Source organism: Cetorhinus maximus, chromosome 2 (assembly GCF_964194155.1).
Source record: "Cetorhinus maximus chromosome 2, sCetMax3.hap1.1, whole genome shotgun sequence".
Taxonomy (NCBI): Eukaryota; Metazoa; Chordata; class Chondrichthyes; order Lamniformes; family Cetorhinidae; genus Cetorhinus; species Cetorhinus maximus.
The window spans coordinates 74863978-74887092 of NC_135880.1; the positions used below are offsets into that span (position 1 = coordinate 74863978).

Sequence of the window (23115 nt, forward strand, 5' to 3'; positions counted from 1 at the left end):
AAAACAGATAATCAAAAACAGATCATCAATCTCATTGCTCTTTGTGGGACCTTGCTGTGCACAAATTGGTTGCCATTTCCCCACTGTACAGCAGTGACTGCATTCAGAAGTACTCCATTAGTTGAGAATTTCTTTGTGATGTCCTGGAGTCATGAGAGACACCATATAAATGCAAGGTATTTTTTTCTAATTCTGCACTCTTAACTTGAAGCCATATCTACAATAATGGTGCCAATATGTAGCACGTAGAAAGTTAAGAGGAAGAGGCCTAAGCTGGATTATTGGTGATTCCAGGGATGAGTTATTGTAGGGGTGGAAGGAGAATACACTTCAAAATTGGCCGACACAGAAAAAAAGAGGATGATGTGGTTGTGCATGTTGAAGGCTGCAAAGGTCAGCTGAAGAAGGAGGAATAATGCACCTTTTTCACCTTGCAGAGAATGTCATTCATAATTTTGATTAGTACCATTTTTACACTGTTAGGGTGTCAGAACTGATTGAAAGGATTCAGACAGGAAGTTGCAAAAGAGGTGGGCACAAATCTGTTTTCTATTCATTCTTGGGATATGAACATCTCTGGAAAGGCTAGCGTTTTTTGCCCATCCCTAATTGCGCTTGAAAAGGTGGCATTGAGCCGCCTTCTTAAACTGCCGCATTCCATGTGCTGTAGGTACACCTATAGTCCTATTAGGGAGGGTGTTCCAGGATTTTGACACAGTGACAGTGAAGGAATGATAATTAGTTCCAAGTCAGGATGGCGTGTGACTTGGACAGGATCTTCTAGGTGGTGGTGTTCTCAAGCATCTGCTGCCCTTGTTCTTTTTGATGACAAAGGTTTGGAAGGTGCTAGCAAAAGGAGTCTGGGCAGGTTGCTGCAGTGCATCTAGTACTTTGTACTTACCACCACCACTGTGCACCAGTTGCGGTTGGGATGCCAATCAAGTGTGCTGCTTTGTCCTGGATGGTGTCAAGATTCTTGAGTTGGAGCTACACTCATTCACACAGTTGGAGAGTATTCCATCACACTTCTGACTTGTGCCTTGTAGATGGTGGGCAGGCTTCGAGAAGTCAGGAAATGAGTTACTTGCTGCAGAATTCACAGCGCCAGACCTGCTCTTGTAGCCATGATATTTATATGGCTGGTTCGGTTAAATTTCTGATCAATGGTAACATCCCACAAGATGTTGATGGTAGGGGATTCAGCGATGGTAATGCCTTTAAATTCAGGGCAAGATGGTTAGATCCTTTCTTGTTGGAAATGGCCGTTGCCTGGCACTTATGTGGCACAAATGTTACTTTCCACTTATCAACCTAAGCCTGAGTATTGGCAGTTGCCAACCAATCAGCACACTCTTCTCATGAAGTACAAATTGTAGTTCATTTTACATTTGGTATTCTTACGAATGTCCTGATGAGTGTAAGATGAAAAGCTTCAACATATGTCTTTTTTCAGCGATATTCAAAACTGAAGATGGTTGGTCCTAGGACACTATCCTGAGGAACTCCTGCAGTCCTTGGACTAAAATGATTGGCCTCCAAAAACCACAGCATCTTCATTTGTGCTCAGTATGATTCTTGTTAGCAGAGAGGGTCCCCCCCAATTCCACTGACTTCAACTTTTCTAAGGTTTTTTGATGCTACACTGGGTTAAGTGCTGCCTTGACGTCAAGTGCAGTCACTCTCACCTCACCTCTTGCGTTCAGCTCTGCTGCCTATGTTTAGACCAAGGCTGTAATGAGCTCAGAAGCTGAATGGCCCTGGCAGAACCAAAATGAGCAATGATGAGCAGGTTAGTATTGTTGAATAAGTGCTGTTTTATAGCAGAGTCGATGACACCTTCCATCACTTTGCTTATGATTGAGAGTAGACTGATGGGGCGGTAATCTGCTGGATTGGATGGGTCCTACTTTTTGTCGATAGGGCATACCATGGGAATTTTCCACATTGCTGGTTAGATGCCTGTGTTGTAGCTGTACTGGAACAGCTTGGCCAAAGGCATGGCTAGTTCTGGAGCATAAGCCTTCAGGACAACAGCCATGATACAGTCAGGGCCCATAGCCTTTGCTGTATCCACTGCCTTCAACCAATATTTCATATCACATGGAGTGAATGATTTGGGGGGAACCTCAGGTGGAGGCTAAGAGGATCATCAGACTGCATTTTACGTGCTACAACCAGGCATGTTTCTGGTGGGGGTACATGTAAAATAAGGCAGGTGCTCACTCTACCACCTTCCCAACCACCCCTGAACTCATCCCCATATTACAGAGGTGGGCGGGTGCTGAAATTGGCGGCCCACCCGCCATATTTGAATTGATAGTCAAGGGTCAACTAGGCTTCTAACCAAATCAGTTGACCCTGATAATATGCTGGCCATGCCATAAAATGTTTGGCATGGGCAGCTGGGCAGGAGCGAGCAGCCCAATTTTTTTAACTCCATTCTTCAAAGGGCAGGAAGGAAAGGGAGGGATCGATCTTCAAGGCTGCCTCTGCAGATCAGGAGGCAGCCCCCCCCCGAAAAATGGAACCCTCCATTCTTCCTAACTCCCCTCAAACTTAAACCCAACATCAACCCACTCACCCCTCCTTAATCTGCCGAAACCCACCCTGCCATGGCCCCGGTCTTGCCAGCTTTGGGGCCTTCTTACTCCTCTTATTGTCATCCCGGCAGTGGCAATTAACATGTTATTGGCACAAGGCAGGATTGGTGGAGCTGCCGGCCAATCTGACAAGTCAATTCAGAGGGTGGGACATCTCCCCAGTGAGGGACGGAAGTCCCACATTGCCCTTGTTAAGCTCACCTGCAGCACATTCTGACTGTGGTGCGGGCTGGCCTGGAGCGGGTCAGCTTTGCTTCTGTGGGAGGGTTGTGGGGGTGTTGTGAGCCGTCTGCCATCAAGTTTATTCAGCTCATCTGCTTTGTATTTCTGCCTGAAGATGGTTTTAAATGCTTCAGCCTTGTCAAGTGCACTGATGTGCTGGGCCCCCCATTACTGAGGATCGGGAAGTTCTTGGAGCCTCCTCCTCTGGTTAGATGTTTAATTATCCACCACCATTCATGAATTAATGTGGCAGGACTGACATATTTTGATCTGATCTGTAGTTCTGAGATTGCTTGGCTGTCTTTAGCATGCTAGAAGGTGTTGGGAGGGTGTTGGTTACAGATCAGTATGTCTTAAAGAAGTCTCTGTAGTCTTCCGTAGGTTAACGGTAAGCCTTTATTAATTACTCAAACAATTTACATATGTACAATAAAGGGTACAAGCTAGGAGCTGTCTTCATGCTTAGGTCCACACATGCCTCTGCTCAACACCACACTGACCCTAATTGGACCTAGGACACTATCCTGCAGTGATGCCCTGGAACTGAGATGATTGGCCACCCACAACCACAACCATCCTCCTTTGTGTGAGGTATGACTCCAACCAGCAGAGAGTTTCCCCCCCGATTCCTATTGACTCCAGTTTTACTAGGGTTCCTTGATACCAGACTCAGTAAAATGCTGCCTTGATGTCAAGAGCAGTCACTCTCACCTCAGCTCTGGAGTTCAGCTCTTTTGTCCATGTTTAGACCAAGGCTTGCTCCTGGTGGACAAGGGCACAGACACCAGGGAGGATGAGCAAACGGAACAAAGCACCATGGCACAGAACGCCTTTCAAGTTGGGGGAGCAAAGAGAAATGTAGTAGTAATAGGGGATAGCATAGTTAGGGGTATAGTACTGTTCTCTGCAGCAAAGACAAGAGAGTCCCGAAGGCTGTGTTGCCTACCTGGTGCCAAGGTTAAGGACTTCTCTTCTGGGATGGAGAGGAACTTGGAGTGGGAGGCGAAGGATCCAGTTGTCATGGTCCAGGTAGGTACCAATGACCTAGGTAGGACTAGGAAATCAGTTTTGCTGATGGACTACGAGCAGCTCAGGGCTAAATTAAAAAGCAGAACCACAAAGGTAATAATCTCCGGATTACCACCCGAGCCACGTGCAAATTGGTGTTGGGTAAATAAGATTAGAGAGGTAAATGCATGGCTCAAAGATTGGTGTGGGAGAAATGGGTTCCAATTCATGGGGCACTGGCACCAGTACCGGAGAAGGAGAGAGCTGTTCTGTTGGGATGGGCTTCATTTGAACCATGCTGGGACCAAAGAAACCAGAGAGCAGAGGTGCAGGGTAGTGAAGAGATGAAGAGATAAAGTGTGACAGGAAGGGGCAGAAAATATAAGCAGAAGAGTGCAGCAGAAATCAGAACCCAAATGAGCAATAATGGTTAAAAGTCTTTATCTGAATGCATGCAGCATTTGTAACAAGATAGATGAGTTGATGGCACAAATAGAAATAAGTGAATATGTCTTCATAGCTATTACAGAAATATGGTTGCAGGGCGACCAAGACTGGGAACTCAATATTCAAGGGTATTCGACGTTCCGGAAGAATAGGCAAAAAGGAAAAGATGTGGGGTAGCTTTGTTAATAAAGGAAGGTATCAGTGCGGTGGTGAGTAGTGATATAGGTGCAATAGATTGTGGTGTGGAATCAGTTTGGTTGGAAATAAGGAATAGCAAGTGAAAGAAGTCATGGATGGGAGTCGTCTATAGGCCCCCGAAGAGTTACTTCACTGTGGGACAAAGTATAAATCAGGAAATAATGGAGGCATATAAGAAGGGTGCTACAATTGTCATGGGTGATTTTAATCTGCACATTGACTGGACAAATCAGATTGGCAAAAACTAAGGCATTCAAAGTGGCGAAAACTAGTGGTAAGCCAAAGAATTGGGAATATTTTAGGAACCAGCAGCGGATGACTAAAAAGCCAATAACAAGGCAGAAAATTTATTATGAAAGTAAATTGGCAAGAAATATAAAAACAAACAGCAAGAGCTTCTACGGATATATTTAAAAAAAAGAGAGTAGCTAAAGTGAGCGTGGGACCTTTGGAGGATGCGACTGGAGAATTGATAACAGGGAACAAGGGAATGGCAGATAATTTAAACCAATATTTTGCATCGGTCTTCACGGTGGAAGACACTATAAACATCCCAAAGATATCAGATAAGCAAGGAGCTAATGGAGGAAAAATCTTGTAACAGTCTCTATCACGAGGGACAAAGTATCTGACAAACTAATGGGACTAAAGGCAGACAAATCACTTGGAGGGTCCCCACGGATTGGAAGACCGCTAATGTGGTGCCTCTGTTCAAAAAAGGAAGGAGGCAAAAAGCAGGAAACTATAGGCCAGTCAGCCTAACATCTGTCATTGGGAAAATGCTAGAGTCCATTATAAAGGAAGAAATAGCAGGACATTTTGAAGAGCTTAATGCAATCAAACAGAGTCGGGAAATCATGTTGGACAAATTTGCTAGAGTTCTTTGAGGATATAACAAGCAGATTTGATAAAGGGAAACTGGTAGATGTAGTGCATTTGAATTTCCAGGAGGCATTCAATAAGGCGCCACATAAAAGGTTATTGCACAAGATAGGAGCTCAGGGTATTGGGGGTAATGTATTAGCCTGGATTGAGGATTGGTTAACACACGGAAGACAGGGAGTCGGGATTAATGGGTCTTTTTCAGGTTGGAAAGACGTAACTAGTAGAGTGCCACAAGGATCAGTCCTAGAGCCTCAATTATTTACGATCTATATTAATGACTTGGAGTAAGGGGCAGAGTATAATGTATCCAAATTTGCTGATGATACAAAAATAGGTGGGAGGGCATGCTATGATGAAGACATAAGGAATCTACAAGGGGGTATAGATAGGTTGAGTGAGTGGGCAAAAACTTGGCAGATGAAGTTTAATGTAGGAAAGTGTGAGGTCATGCACTTTGGTAGGAAGAATCAAAAGGCAGACTATTATTTACATGGAGAGATAATCCAAAAAAGTGTAGCACAGAGGGATCTGGGTGTTCTTGTGCATGAAACACAAAAAGTTAACATGCAGGTGCAATAAGTAATTAAGAAGGCAAATGGAATTTTGGCCTGTATTGCTTGGGGGTTTGAGCTTAAAAATAGGGAAGTCTTGTTACAACTTTACAGGATGTTGGTGAGGCCACACCTGGAGTACTCTGTAGTTTTAGTCCCTGTATTTAAGAAAGAATAGACTGGCATTGGAGGCAGTTCAAAATATATTCACTAGGCTGATTCCTGGGATGAAGGGGGTGACTTATCAAGAACGGCTAAACAGGTTAGGCCTTTATTCATTAAAGTTTAGAAGAATGAGGGGTGATCTTATTGAAACGAACAAGATTCTGAGGGGGCTTGACAGGGTAGAGGTTGAGAAGATGTTTCGCTAGTGGGGAAATCTCAAACTAGGGGACGTAGTTACAGAATAAAGGGACACTCATTTAAAACTGAGATGTGAAGGAATTTCTTCTCAAAGGGTAGTGAATGTCTGGAATTCTCTACCCCAGAGTGTTATGGAGGCTAGATCACTAAATATTTAAAGAGGAGGCAGATAGATTCTTGAAATATCAGGGAGTTGAGGGCTGTGAGGAGCTGGCACAAAAGAGGAGTTGAGACCTGGGGCAGGCTTGAGGGGCTGAATGGTGTGCTCCTGCTCCTATTTCTTATGTTCTTATGTAATGAGGTCAGGGGCTGAGTGGTCCTGGTGGAACCCAAACTGAACGTCAGTGAGCAGGATATTGTTAAGCAAGTGCTGCTTGATAGCACTGTTGATGACCCCTTCCATCACTTTATTGATGATCGAAAGTAGACTGTTAGAGCGGTAATTGGCTGTGTTGGATTTGTCCTGCATTTTGTCCACAGGACATACCTTGGCAATTTTCCATATACAACCATTGTTATAGCTGTACTGGAACAGCTCGGCTAGGGGCGCAGCAAGTTCTGGAGCACAAGTCTTCAGTACTATTGCCAGAATATTGTAAGGGCCCATAGCCTTTGCATTATCCAGTGCCTTCATCTGTTTCTTGATATCACGTGGGGTGAATCAAATTGGTTGAAGACTGGCATCTGTGATGTTAGGGACCTCTGGAGGAGGCCAAAGATGAATCATCTACTCAGCACTTCTGGCTGAAGATGGTTGTGAATGCTTCAGCCTTATCCTTTGCACTGATGTGCTGGCCTCCCCCATCATTGAGGATGGGGATATTTGTGGAGCTGCCTCCTCCTGTGAGATGTTTAATTGTCCACCATCATTCACAACTGGATGTGGCAGGACTGCAGATCTTAGATATGATCGGTTGGTTGTGGAATCCCATAGCTCTGTCTATCTCTTGCTGCTTATGCTGTTTGGCATGCAAGTAGTCCTGTGTCGTAGCTTCACCAGGTTCACACCTCATCTTTAGGTATGCCTGGGGCTGCTCCTAGCATGCCCTCCCGCACTCTTCATTAAACCAGGGTTGACCCCCTGGCGTGGTGGTAATGGTAGAGTAGGGGACATGCCAGGCCATGACTTTACAGATTGTGGTTGAGTACAATTCTGCACTGCTGAGGGCCCAGAGTGCCTCATGGATGCCCAGTCTTGAGTTGCTAGATCTGTTCGAAATCTAGCCCATTTACCACAGTGGTAGTGCCACACAACACAATGGAAGGTATGCGCAATGTGAAAACGGGACTTCGTCTCCATAAGGTCTGTGCGGTGGTCACTCCTACCGATACTGTCATGGACAGATGCATCTGCGGCAGGCAGGTTGGTGAGGATGAGGTCAAGTATGTTTTTCCCTCTTGTTGGTTCCCTCACCACTTGCCGCAGACCTAATCTAGCAGCTATGTCTTTTACAACTCAGCCAGCCCAGTCTGTGGTGATGCTACCAAGCCACTCTTAGTGATGAACAGTGAAGTCCCCCACCCAGAGTACATTCTGTGCCCATGCCACCCTCGGTACTTCCTCCAAGTGGTGTTCAACATGGAGGAGTACTGATTCATCAGCTGAGGGGGTGGGGCAGGTACGTGGTAATCAGCAGGAGGTTTCCTTGCCCATGTTTGACCTGATGCCATGAGGCTTCATGGGGGCCAGAGTCAGTGTTCAGGATTCCCAGGCCAACTCCCACCAAACTGTTTACCACTAGGCCGCCACCTCTGCTGGGTCTATCCTGCCGGTGAGACAGGACATACCCACGGATTGTGATGGCGGTGTCTGGGACGTGATCTATAAGGTATGACTCTGTGAGTATGACAATGTCAGGCTGTTGCTTGACTAGCCTGTGAGACAGCACTCCCAATTTCAGCGCAAGCCTTCAGCACAAGGAGGACTTTTCAATGTCAAGAGGGCTGGGTTTGCTGTTGTTTTCAATGCCTAGGTCAATGCCGAGTGGTCCGTCCGGTTACATCCCTTTTATGAGGAATATGAGGAAAAGAAGGAGCCAAGGTACAACAGCAGGGATCATGGTATAGGGTAATGAAGAGAAACCAATGCTGGAGATGCTGTACTGTTCCTGGATCCAGGATTATGACCCAATTATGGAGGTTGAAATCACTGAGGATGAAAAGTCACTTGGTGCAGAGACTGAGCAAGGAAAACATTGATGATCCCTTGGTGAGAAAATTTTTATGGCACTTGACTGGGCAAGAGAGAATGAGGACTTTAAATGTGAGGTGAGAGGTGGAACAGTGTGAGATGCTGGAAGGAGAAGAAAGTGCCAGAAGAATGAAGGACATACCAAGGTGTGATTTCGTGACAAGTGCTACACTGCCACTGTGACAGACTGGGAGGAGCAAGTTGAAGAATGTATAGCCAGGTGGGAAGACATCTTGTATGGAAGGTGTCATCACCCTTCAGCCAGGTTCCCATTAAGTTCATGATACTGTGCAATCATTCATGATAAGCAAGGGCCTTATTTACAAGTGAACAAACATTCTGGAGGGAGATGTGGAGAGGCACAGGTTCCACCGTGTCAGCCTTGGATGATTTCAACTATACTTAATCACCAATGCGAAAGGTGTACCTTTATGCTTCTCACTATCTTTATATTTCATTCAATCTGTTAAAGCTATTTTTACATACGGTTTAAGTCTTGCATTCAGTTGGGGTGCCCATTACAGGGCTAAGTTTAGTGAACACAAGAACATATGAAGTGGGAAAAGATAATTCTGCTCCTTCCACCAATCTTATTCCCTCTCAAAGTTTGAAAAAATAAGATTTTATCTTTAAAAATGATCCCTTGTTTTTATTTAAGATGCTGACTAATTGTGTATTTCCAGTATTTTCTAATTTAATTAAAAAACTTCAGCAATTGCACTTTTCCTTTTTCTCTGTTTTAAATTCCATTATCTAATTTTCAATTAACACAATAAGTCCTCTTCTTTAAATGCCTCATAAAATAATAGCGCAATGAACAAAAATATGCAAACCAATGTAAGTAACAGAACAGCTTAAGAATCTTAATTTAACCCAATATATCTATACTATGTAAGATTGTTGGTTTCTGCTTTGGTTTAACTACCCTTTTGATAGTAGCTACAATTTATTTCCACTTGAATTTCTGATTCCTTTGAGTACCTTCGCAGCAGGTAGGTGGGACCCATTGAAAATGGTATAAATACCTTTCCAGACATTTGCATGGATTGTCTAAATATTTTTTCAGATCTCCCACCAGAGAACCTCCTTAAAATTCCAAGCAAATGTTCTTTACATATATGTAAGTACATTGATATTCCTCTTTTTGCTTGTTGAGATAGAGGTCCATACTTTATTTATTCATACTATGTATTTCTTTTTTTTAAGCAGGATGAAGGTAATAAGGCAGTGAATTATCCCTCTTTGTTGAGTCACAAAATAAATTCCAACCTGAATCACCCAGTCATTCCAATGGTTATGAACCCAAATGTAGATGGAATTCCTCCATTATTGAACCTATACAGTCCTCTTATGTCATCCATGCCATGTGATATGCACATACTTAACCTGAGAACAATAGAAGGAAAGGTAAGGCCAAAATTTTTGATATAATTCTAAGCACTGACAACATTTGAAACATAAATCATTATATATATGATACATTGTAAATAAACTGCGACAGCAGGAAAAACCTGTATTATATGGCACATTTAACATTGGAAAATGTCAAACAGTCACTTGGTAGTACAGAACTTGAAAATTGCTGAAAAGAGAGACGTTGTTGAAGCTTTTCATTTTGCATTCATCAAGACAAATGCAGGAATGCCAAACTTCAAAGAGTACAACCATTAATATTAAAAGAGGAAAGGATGCGGATTGGTTGGCAAGTCGACTCTGATTGGCCAAGGTATTGCCATGGAGAAAGCAACAGGGAATTGTAGGCTCCCCAAGCTCCCAAGTAATTCAAAACAGGATCAATGCTTGAACATAGTCATTTTGTTTGCAGAGAACAAGTCCCTGCGCATAAATGTATGTTGCTTCAAGGAAGCATAAATGAGCCACATTAGGAGCTTGACTAATTACCTTTATATTGGTTGTTAGTGTAGCTATTAGAGCACTTAGGATTGTTCAGCAAGTACTGCCAATAATAGAATTACATCTAACTGTAGATGTTTTGTTTTGGTTTTTGTAAGCACGTATTGGTTGACTAAGGTCTGTATTATACGTATTACGAACAACTGAAGGAGCATACTGTTTTATTTGATTAGTCAATCGTTGGGATTTATGGCTTACGTACCTGGCATTGCACTGGCACTAAAATTCATACATGTTGTTGTTCAATAGTGTGGTAGGCAGAATGTCATTTTGGACTGATGCCAGCATCCTTCAGTGGAAAATACCACTCACGTCACTACTGCATAGTAGCAGCATAAAATGACTTGTTTAACCAGTTTTTCAAATTTTTGAGATACTTTACCTTTCCAGGCTAATTTGAGGTAGAATAAGGCACTTTTCAGGTCCGAAGGTGGCAGCCTTTGGCCCCTTTGTGAGTTTGCACAATACACAGCAAATAATGATCTGATCAGGGTAGCCATTGCCCTGCAGGCTGGTTTTGATGCACTATATTTCTGCACCAAGTTTTCAAGGTGCGCAGATGGCTAGGGCTCTTTTACAAGATTCTGATAAGGCCAATCTTATAGCACATGGAGCTGTACAAATCCCCACGTGTATATTGACCAGAGAAGGTAGGCTTGAGTGAATTATTCACAATAGTGGAGAACTCTGTTGTTAAGAGTGATGTCCCTTTAAGAAGCTCAACATGCTGATGAGCCAAGAACCTGAATGCCATCATGTGACCAGGAACCAGGGTCTCTCCTCTGCACTGTAGCACCCTAGACAACAGGATGTGTCTAGAGATTGCTCTCTGCACTGTAGTACCCCGGGCAACAGGATGTATCTAGATATTGCTCGACTGCTTGTACTGATTTAGCAGTAAATAAATCCCACCAGAGATCCTCAAGCAAACAGAACCCATGTACCTCATTTGTGTTACATATAGATATCACAAATATATCACTACATGGTGTACAGCAGCGATTGTTCTCTTTGGAGTGAAAAAGCAAAACAAAGGATACAAGCTTGAAAAATCACAGAATCTTTACAGTCCAGAAGGAGGCCATTCTACCTAGTCCCACACCCCTGCCTTATCTCCTTAACCTTGCACATTCTTTCCTTCCAGATAGCCATCCAATTCCCTTTTGAATACCTCCATCAAAACTGCCTCCACCATCCTCTTGGGAAGTTTGTTCCAAGACTCCAACCACCCTCTGGGTGAAAAAAATTTTCCTCACATCACTTTTACTCCTTTTGCCAATTATTTTGAATCTCTGTCCTCTATTTCTTGCTGCTCCCTTAAGTGGGAACAGTTTCTCACTATTTACTCTGTCCATACCCCTCAGGATCTTGAATACCTCTAATGAGTCTCCTCTCAACCTCTTTTCTCCAAGGAAAACAGTCCTAACCTCTCCAATCAATCCTCATAGCTACAGTTCTTCATCCCTGGTGTAGTGGTATTGTTACTGGACTACTAATCTAGAGACCCAGGTAATGCTCTGGAGATCTGGGTTCAAATCCCACCATGCTTTAGTAACTGTTCTTTCAACACGCCCTGATATCTTCAATGACTTATCTATATATACATCGAGGTCCCTCTGTTCCTGCACCTCTTTTAAAATTTCACCCTTTATTTTATACTATCTCTCCATGTTCTTCTTCCAAAATGAATCACCTCACATTTCTCTGCGTTGAACTTAATCTGCCACTTGTCTGCCCAATCCACTAATATGTCTACATCCTTTTGAAATTCAAGACTATCCTCTTCACAGTTGACAACGTTTCCAATCTTCGTATCACCTGCAAATTTTGAAATCATGCCCTGAACACCACAGTTTAGATCATTAATATATATCAAGAAGAGCAAGGATCCCAGCACTGACCCCTGGGGAACTCCACTACAAACCTTCCTCCAATTTGAAGAACATCCATTAACTACTACTCTTTGCATCCCATCACTTAGCCAATTTCTTATCCAAGTGCCTACTCTCCCTTTTAATCCATGAGCTAGAATTTTGTGTGCAAGTCTGTTGTGTGGCATTGTATCAAATGCCTTTTGAAAATCCATATACACAGCATCAACAGCGTTGCCCTTATCAAGCTTCTCTGTTACCTCCTCAAAAACCTCCAGCAAGTTAGTTAAACATGATTTTCCCTTAATGAATCCATGCTGGATTTCCTTAATTATCCTGCACTTGTCTAAGTGACCATTGATTTTGTCCCGAACTATAGTTTCCAGGAGTTTCCTGACCACTGAAATCAAACTGACTGGTCTGTAGTTGCCGGCTTTTGAACAAGGGTGTAACATTCACAATTCCCCAGTACTCTGGCACCACCCCTGCATCTAAGGACACTGGAAGATTATCATTAGTGCCTCTCCAATATCCACTCTCACTTCCCTCAGTTACTCTTGGATATATCTCATCTGGTCCTGGTACCTTATCAATTTTAAGTAAAGATAGACTTTCTAACACTTCCTCCTTCTTAACTGAAATTCTTTCCATGTACTGGTTACCTCCTATCTAATCTCGGCCTAGGTAGCATCTTCTTCCTTTGTAAAGACAGATGCAAAAGTACTCATTTAATACCTTTGCTTTTTCTCCTGCCTCCACGTGAAAGTCCCCTTTTTTATCCCAAATTATTATTTTTTAATTTATCCACAAGGTGTGGGCTTCGCTGGCTGGGCCAGCGTTTAATGCCCATCCTTAGTTGTCCTTGAGAAGGTGGTGGTCAGCTGCCTTCTTGAACTGCTGCAGTCCATGTGGCATAGGTAAACCCAGAGTGCTGTTAGGAAGGGAGTTCCAGGATTTTGACCCAGCAACAGTGAAGGAACAGCGATATATTTCCAAGTCAGAATGGTGAGTGACTCGGAGGGGAATTTCCAGATGGTGGTGTTCCCATCTAGCTACTGCCCTTGTCCTTCTAGTGTAGTGGTCGTGGATTTGGAAAGTGCTGTCGAAGGAGCCTTGGTGAATTCCTGCAATGCACCTTGTAGATGGTATACACTGGTGCTACTGTGCATCAGTGGTGGAAGGACTGAATGTTTATGGATGTGGTGCCAATCAAGCAGGCTGCTTTGTCCTGGACGGTATCAAGCTTCATGCATGTTGTGGGAGCTGCGCTCATCCAGGCAAGTGGGGAGTATTCCATCACACTCCTGACTTGTGTCTTCTAGATGGTGGACAGGCTTTGGGTAGTCAGGAGTTGAGTTACTCGTCGCACAATTCCTAGCCTCTGACCTGCCCGAGTAGCCACAGTATTTATATGGCTAGTCCAGTTCAGTTTCTGGTCAATGGTAACCCCCTGGATGTTGATAACGGGGGATTCAGTGATGGTAATGCCATTGAACATCAAGGGTCGATGGTTGGATTCTTTCTTATTGGAGATGGTCATTGCCTGGCACTTGTGTGGCGCGAATGTTACTTGCTACTTGTCAGCCCAAGCTTAGATGTTGTCCAGGTCTTGCTGCAGTTGGACATGGACTGCTTCAGTATCTGAGGAGTCACTAATGGTGCTGAACATTGTGCAATCATATTTCAAATTGGCCCTACTCTTTCTTTTACCACCCTTTTATTATTTAAATGCTTGTAGAACTCCTTGGGATTCACTTTCATATTCGCTGCCAGTCTCTTTTCATGCTCTTCCCTTGCTTTTCTTATTAGTTTTTTCACTGCCTCTCCAGTCCTTCTATATTCAGCCTGATTCTCCATTGTATTTCTACCTGACATCTGTCGTATGCACACTTCTTCCTTTTCATCTTCACAATTATCTCTCTCATCAGCCTGGGCATTCTAGATTTATTTGTCTTACCTCACCCCTCAAAGGGAATATACCTTGTTATTGCCTGCAATATTTTTTTTGACAGTAGCCCATTTTTCAGCCAGTCATTTCTGTCAACATTTGATTCCAACTCACACGACTCAGGCGCATTCTCATCTCATCGAAGTTGGCTTTCCCCCAATGAGTCATCCCTGCTCTAGATTGTTCCTTGTCTTTTTCCATGGCCAATCTAAACCTTATGATTCAATAGTCACTGTCCCTTAATTGCTGTCCCATGATATTTGATCCACTTGTGCCAACTCATTCCCCAGAACCAGATCCAACAGTGCCTTCCCTCTCGTTGGACCGGAAACATACTGCTGGAGAAAATTATCTTGAACACATTCCAGAAACTCTTGCCCCTCTTGTCCCTTTGTATTATTCCTATCTCAGTCTATATTTGCATAATTGAAGTTCCCACTATAAATACTATATAATTTGTGCACCTCTCTATAATTTCTTTGCAAATTTGTTTCTCTACCTCCCTCCCACGAGTTGGTGGTCTATATACTTTCCTGATCAATGTTGTTGCACCTTATTCATTCCTTACCTCTAGCCAGAGAGAGTCTGTCTTTGACCCCTCTGGAACATCCTCTCTCTTTAGTACTGTAATGCAATCTTTAATCAATACTACCACTTCCCCACCCATTTTCTTCCTTTCCTGTCTCTTCTAAACACCTTATACGCAGGAGTATTTAATGCCCAGTCCTGCCCTTCTTTGAGCCAGGTCTCTGTTATTGCAATAATATCATAATTCCATTTGACAACCTGTGCCTGTGGTTCACCAATCTTATTAACCACACTCTGTGCATTCACATACATGCACATTAGCCCTGATTTAGGCTTTTTTTACTTTCCCCCTTACTCTGGCCCCATCTAATGATTTACTATTGCCTACACCAATTCTATCAAACTCTCCAAGTATTCTATCTACCTTGATACTACTCTGATATATCCTCCTTATCAGTTAATACTTCTGTACTTCCACTGTCTGTTCCTCTCCTCTCCAATCTGAATTTTCCCTCAGGTTCCCATCCCCCTGCCAATCTATTTTAAACCTCCCCAACAGCACCAGCAAGGATATTAGTCCCAGTCCTGAAAGGTGTAATCCATCCTTCTTGTACAGGTCCCACCTGCCCCAGAATCGGTCCCAATGCCTCAGAAATCTAAAGCCCTCCCTCCTCCTCCACTTCTTCAGCCATATATTGAACTGCTTAATCTTCTTAATCTTATGTTCACTAGCATGTGGCACTGGGAGTAATCCTGAGATTAGCTCTTGACCTCCTGCCTTTTAATTCCCTTCCTAACTCCCTAAAATCTGCCTTCAGGACCTCATCCCTTTTCCTACCAATGTCATTGGTCCCCATGTGGACCATGACATCTGGCTGTTCACTCTCCCCCAAAAGAACATCCTGCAGCCACTCTGACATTCTTGACCCTGGCACCAGGGAGGCAGCGCACCATTCCCGCAGAAATGCCTGTCTGCTCCACTAACAATTGAATCCCCTACCACTATAGCACTTCCACTCTTACTCCTCCCCTCTCGTACAGCTGAGCCATCTGTGGTGCCACAAACCTGACCGTTGCTACAGTCCTCTGAGGAACTATCTCATTAACCAGCATCCAAAATTGAAAAGTGGTTAGAGAGTGAGATAGCCTCAGGGGATTCCTGCACTACCTGTCTGTTTCTCTTAGATACTCTGGCGGTCACCCATTTCCTCTCAGCCTGTATACTTCTTAGCTGCAGTATGACCACCCCTCTAAACATGCTATCCACATAATCCTCAGCCTTACAGATGCGCCACAGTGACTGCAGCTGCCGCTCAAGTTCTGCAGCCTGGAGTTCAAGTTTCTGAAACTGATGACACTTCTTGCAGACGTAGTCATTGTGGGCACTTTGTGCCTGCATGACTTCCCACATACTGCAGGATGCACATTCCACATGGCCAAGCTGCACTGACACACCTTGATCTTTACATAAAGTGTTTACTACAGTATGATATAATATAATAACTCACCTGTCACTCACCAATCATCTTCTCTGTGCTGAGTCCAGAAAGGCCTATACTTACCAATCAACTTACGGGACTCCTGTGACGTCACTTTTAGATTTTATCTGTAAAATCCTGACTCTCCCCACTGCTTTGTGGGCTCTTTCTCTCTCCAAACTCCTGTTGCTTTATGGGCTCTCTTATCTTGTTTAGTTACCTTAATTTAATTACTTTATTAATTAACTTAGAATAATTCCTATGTATGCACACCTCTTTCCCCCATGCACCGAATTTCCACATGAATATAATTCGCTACTCATTTGGTCACCGTCTCATGTGAACCTGATTTCTTTTTCATTCATGGGATATGGGCATCGCTGGCTAGGCCAGCAATTATTGCCCTTGAGAAGGTGGAGGAGAGCTGCTTTCTTGGTACGCTGCAGTCCCTTTGGTGTAGGTACCCCCACAGTGCTGTTAGGGAGAGAGTTCCAGGATTTTGACCCAGCAACAGTGAAGGAACAGCGATATATTTCCAAGTCAGGATGGTGAGTGGCTTGGAGGGGAGCTTGCAGGGGGTGGTGTTCCCATGTGTCTGCTGCCCTTGTGCTTCTAGATGGTAGTGGTTGTGGATTTGGAAGGTGCTGTCTAAGGAGGCTTGGTGAGTTGCTGCAGTGCATCTTGTAGATGGTACACACTGCTGCCACTGTTTGTCAGTGGTGGAGAAAGTGAATGTTTGTAGATGGGGTGCCAATCAAGCGGGTTGCTTTGTTCTGGATGGTGTCAAGCTTCTTGAGTGTTGGAGCTGCACTCATCCAGGCAAGTAGGGAATATTCTATCACGTTCCTGATTTGTGCCTTGTAGGTAGTGGACAGGCTTTGGGGAGTCATGAGGTGAGTTACTCGTCGCAGGATTCCTAGCCTCTGACCTGTTCTTGTAGCCACAGTATTCATATGGCTAGTCCATTCCAGTTTCTGGTTGATGGTAACTGCCAGGATGTTGATATTGGGGGATTCAGCAATGGTAATGCCATTGAATGTCAAGGGACGATGGTTAGATTCTCTCTTGTTGGAGATGCTCTTTGTCTGGCACTCGTGTGGCTGAAGACTACCATCTGTGATACTGGTGACCTCCAGAGGAGGCTGAGATGGATCATCCACTTGGTGCTTCAGCCTTATCTTTTGCAGTGGTGTGCTGAGCTCCCTCATCATTGAGGATGGGGATATTTGAGTGTCCTCCTCCAGTGAGTTTTTTAATTGCCCACCACCATTCACGACCTGAGGTGGCAGGACTGTAGACCTTAGATCTGATTGGTTGGTTGTGGAATCACTTGGCTCTGTATATCAATTGCTGTTTATGCTGTTTGGCACGGCAGTAGTCCTGTGTTGTAACTTCGCCAGATTGACACCTCAATTTTAGGTATGCCTGATGCTGTCCCTGGCATGCCCTCCTGCATTCTTCATTGAACCAGGGTTGATCCCCTAGCTTGGTAGAGTGGGGGATATGCCAGGCTATGAGGGTACAGATTGTGGTTGAGTACAATTCTGCTGCTGCTGCTGATGGTCCACAGTACCTCATGGATGCCCAGTCTTGAGCTGCTAGATCGGTTCTAAATCTATCTCACTTAGCACAGTGGTAGTGCCACACAACATGATGGAAGGCATCTTCAGTATGAAGACGGGACATCATTTCCCTAAGGACTGTCTGATACTGTCATGAATAGATGCATCTGCAGCAGGCAGGTTGTCAAAGTTGAGGTCAAGTATGTTTTCTTTCTTGTTGGTTCCCTCATCACCTGTCACCAACCCAGTCTAGCAACTATGTCCTTTAGGACTCAGCCAGCCCAGTCAGTAGTGGTGCTACTGAGCCACTCTTGGTGATGGACATTGTATCCCCCACCCAGAGTACATTCTGCACCCTTGCCACCCTCTGTGCTTCCCCCAAGTGGTGTTCAATATGGAGGAGTACTGATTCATCAGCTGAGGAGGGGACGCCATCCATGGTAATCAGCGGGAGGTTTCCTTACACATGTTTGACCTGATGTCATGACACTTAATTAGGTCCGGAGTGGAAGTTGAGGACTCAAGTTGAGAGCGACTCCCTCTCGATTGTATACCACTGTGCCGCCACCTCTGCTGGGTCTGTCCTTCCAGTGGGACAGGTGATGGTGGTGCCTGGGACATTGTCTGTAAGGTATGATTCCGTGAGTATGACTATGTCAGGCTGTTGCTTGACCAGTCTGTGCGACAAGTCTCCCAATTTTGGCACTATCCTCCAGATGTTAGTAAGGAGGACTTTGCAGGATCGATGGGGCTGAGTTTGCCGTTGTCATTTCTGGTGCCTACGTTGATGCCAGGTGGTCCGTCCAGTTCTATTCCTTTTAGACATTTCAGTGGATTGAAAGAACTGAGTGGCTTGCTACACCACTTCAGAGGGCCGTTAAGAATCAACCACGTTGCCGTGGGTCTGGAGTCACATGTAGGCCAGACCAGGCAAGGATGGCAGATTTCCTTCCCTAAAGGGAACCAGGCAGGTTTTCACAATTATTGACAGTGGTTTTGTGGTCATTATCAGACCCTGTACTCTGTACTCACTATTCACTCGGTATCCGTCTCACTCAGGCATAGTCTCCTGTCTATTCGTGCACCTCTTACTGATCATGCAGTTCAAAAAGACTGTCTCTTTTATAGGCCCCCTGATGAGTCAATAGCTAGTTTAGCTTCGTTTAGCTAATTAATACCAATTCAACCAGCTGCTTTTAGTTGATTCACAATTAACTGCCACTACCTGGCAGCTCCCTGTTTAACAAGCTGCTGTAACTTAACTTGAAGGTTGTTAGTTCTATGTTAGTGCTTGTTTCTTAATCTATATTTAAACCTGAAAAGACTTACCAGAATTTGCCATGTGAACCTAATTTGCTACTCACTCGGTCTCCGTCTCACTCGGGTGTAACTCTTTCGGGTTATCAACAGTCACAGATTGCAACTCTTTCGAGTACAATCACAGTTCTTGGTTTTCCGGGAGTGGGACATGAACCCACAACCCTCTGATTCAAAGGCGAGGGTGCTATGAACTGAGCCACAGCTGACAAATAGACATGAAACTCTTTCGAGTTATCAACAGTCACAGATTGCAACTCTTTCGAGTACCTCACTCGGGTGTAGTTGCCCACTTCCTTACGCGTACTTAAAGATGCAAGGGGAGAAACAGCAAACAGAGTTAAAAAAAACACTCCAGAAAGTCCCATGGTACAGAAAACAGGCATAAGCAAACACCAAAAATGGAAGAAACAAAGCTCACTTACTTCACAAACTGTGAGTTCCTTTGGACTAGGCAAGTCCGGGCAAGCAGCCCATTGCCTCAGGATCATGCTATTTAAATTGAAGGGCAGTCAGAACAGAGCTGAGGTACAGAGTTAAATACAAAATGAAAGATAGAGAAGGCACACCAAATACAGTGCTGAAGTCAGGCATGGAAGGCACAAAGTAAATTATAAAGCAAAAGAAAAAGCAAAAAACAGGGAGCACAGCCGGAACACTGCAGGAGGCGCATAAAACATTCTTGCATATCAATAGTGTCTGAAAAGGCAATAGAACAGCAGGAGAACATTCCTGCATATCAAAAGTGTTTGAAACAGGCTAAAGAACAACAGAAGGGGGATACCAAACCCCCAGCATGAACTGGAAGGCCTCCAATGTCCTTTCTGAATTCAAACTTTTTAAACAAAGAATGCAGCTATGCTTCATAGAGCAGTTGCAGAACTGGATGAGCAAGCCATGAAAATACTGAAGCAATTGATAACGAGGAGTTACACAGAGTCAGTACATTTAGTTTATCTGAAGAGGACCAGAAACATCCCACAAAGATATGGAGAGTGCCAGGGAATTAGCTTCAGGTAAGAGTAAACTTTAGAATTCATCGCCTAGAATTCATGCCCTAAAGGCAATAGCTACAGGAATCAATAGACCAATTCATCAGCAGATGCCGAAGCAAGGGCAACAAATGCGACTTCTCAGAGACCAGATTGTCTCAGCAAATAATGGAGTTGGTGATTGCCTCAACACCTATCGAAGCATTCCAAAAAGGCCTCTTGGAAAAAAAAGAACAGTCGCAGCATTGATGCACTGCTAGAAGATGGCAGGAGATAAGAAATCATTGTAGCCAGATAACAGCATCTGCAAGCATTAGGTGCGGCTAACAGTATCAACACACTAGATAGCCCGTAAAATCAAGCAAGATCTGTGGTAAGTGCGGTTTGTTGCACCCACTGTGAAGCTGCCCTGTATTCCAAGATCTGTGCAAGGCGCACAGTGAAAAAGGACACTGGGCCCGCCTATGCAAGAAATCTGGCTCTGCGCAAACGCAAGCTGACACAGAAGTTCACAGCAAGACAGACCCGAGTTGAGACCCAGCATGGAACAGCTTTCGAACAGAGGACAAACAATGAAGTGAGGCCACTGGAAGCTTTTGCTACTATAAACGTCATATGCCCAAAGAAAGTTGGCAAACATAATCTCAGGACCAAGATTGACGCAGGAACTAATGCAAATATCCTGCCAGTCCAAATCCTGAAGAACATGTACCTGGACTGTTGGAAATCAATGGTACAACCGACACTTGCCAAATTAGCTACATATAATGGATCACCAATACTTAACATTGGTACACTAACAGTGCAATGCAGTTACAGCAGTTTGGCGTGGAAACCACAAATATTCAACCTGGTAAACACGAGAAGACCATCAGTGTCAGGACTACCAGTATGTACGATCTCAGCATGTTACTATCCACGAGATCACCAAGGTACCAATGGCAGCAGAAGAGACCAAGAACTCTCACATTGAGTCGATCCAGGAGCTCCAACAATTGTACCCAGACAGGTTCGACACCAAAGGAAATTTCAAAGGTTATGCTGTGTTGCACCTCAGAGAAGGTGCAATTTCATCAATTGACCCTCCCAGGAAGAGTAGTGTTCACAGACAAGAAAAGCTTAAGTGCGAGCAGGATGACTTGGAATGCAATGGTAGCATCAGCACACAGACTAGTGTAGCTGAATTACGTGTGTTTGAAAGAAGGACAGTGCAATCAGGGTATGTTTAGACCCGAGACGTCTAAACCTTTCCCTAAAGAGATGTCCAGACAAGATTCCAACACTGGAGAAACTGAATCTAACGTTCGCAGGAGCTAAATTCATCTCCAAGCTGGATGCCAAATATGGTTATTGGTCGGTCCACTTAACTAAGGAATCTCAGGAAGTCAGCACCTTAAGAATATCATTTGAAAGATATTGCTTCCAGAGACTACCTTTTGGCTTATCTCAGTCAAGATCTGTTCCAGCAGCATATGGATAGAACCACAGAAAGCATGCCCAGATGCTTATGCATCACCGCTGATATCACAGTGATAGGCAAAACCAAAGAGCATTATCAAAATCTTTGCTCGCTATGAGGGCTCATCTTCAACAGCAAGAAGTGCCAGGTGAATGTGAGTCGGATCAATTTCTTTAGCTCCGTCTATTCAGGCTGCACAATCCATCCCGATCCAGGCAAAGTCGAAGATGTTGGACACATGCCTACCCCACACAACAAAGAACACCTGCAGAGGTGCCTTGGATTTTTGAACTTCTTGGCACCATGCAATCACAGAATCTTAATGGCACAGAAGGAGGCCAATCGGCCCATCATGTCTGCACTGGCTCTCCAAATGAGCGTTATGACCTAGTGCCATTGCTCTGCTTTTTCCCCATGCCCTTGCACATTGTTTCTATTCAAATAATCATCTTGAATGCTCGACTGAACCTGCTTCCACCACACTTCCAGGCAGTGCATTCCAGATCCGAACCACTTACAGTTTGAAAAAGTTTTTTCTCATGTCACACTTGCTTCTTTTGCAAGTCACTCTGTACCCACTCATTCTTGATCCTTTTACAAGCAGGAACAGTTTCTCCCTATCTACTCTGTCCAGCCCCCTCATGATTTTGAACATCTCTATCAAATTTCCTCTTAGCCACCTTCTCTCCAAGGAGACAGTCCTAACCTTTCCAACCTACCCTCATAATTGAAGTTTCTCATCCTTGGAACCATTCTTGTAAACCTCTTCTGCACTCTCTCCAATGTGTTTACATCTTCCTATAATATGGTGGCCAGAACTGTACACAATATTCCAGCTGAGGTCTAACAAGTGTCTTATATAAATCCAGCATAACATCCCTGCTGTTATACTCTATGCCCCTATTAATAAAGCCCAGGATATTATATGTATTATTAACTGCTCTCTCCACCTGTCCTGACACTTTCAATGATCTATGCACCCAAGTCTTTCTGCTCCTGCACCCCTTCAGAATTTCACCCCATATTTTATATTGTCTGTCCATGTTCTTCCTACCAAAATGCATCACCTCATACTTCTCAGCATTGAACTTCATCTGACACCTATCTGCCCACTCCACCAACTTGCCTATGTCCTCTTGAAATTCCACACCGTCCCTCTCACAGTTCACAACATTCCCAAGCTTTGTTTCATTCGCAAACTTTGAAATTGTCCCCTGCACATCAAGATCTAGATCATTAATATATATCAGGAAAAGCAAGGGTCCCAATACCGACTCCTGGGGAACTCCACTACAAACCTTCCTCCAGCCCAAAAAATACCCATTGACCATTACTCTCTGCTTCCCATTTTTCAGACATGTTGCTACTGTCCCTTTTATTCCATGAGCAATAACTTTTCTCACAAGTCTGTTGTGTGGCACTGTATCAAATGCCTTTTCAAAGTCCATGTACACCACATCAACAGCATTACCCTCATCGACCTTTTCTGTTACCTCTTCAAAAAACTCTAGCAAATTAGTTAAACATGATTTCCCCTTTAGAAGTCCATGCTGGCTCTTCCTTATCAACCTATATCTTTCC

General features: G+C 44.0%; 1 protein-coding gene across 4 annotated transcripts in view; it reads left to right on the forward strand.

Annotated features, from left to right (window-relative positions):
* man2a1 (mannosidase, alpha, class 2A, member 1) overlaps positions 1-23115 on the forward strand; it is a 273921-nt gene that overhangs the window by 236250 nt on the left and 14556 nt on the right. For 2 of the 4 annotated variants that reach the window (XM_078566067.1, XM_078566089.1), the window contains one exon: positions 9672-9872. The exons of 1 other annotated variant lie outside the window; for it this stretch is intronic. In XM_078566067.1, coding sequence (XP_078422193.1) covers positions 9672-9872 — 201 coding nt within the window. The remainder of the gene's footprint in view (positions 1-9671; positions 9873-23115) is intronic. One more of the 4 variants, XM_078566076.1, reaches the window with a different exon arrangement.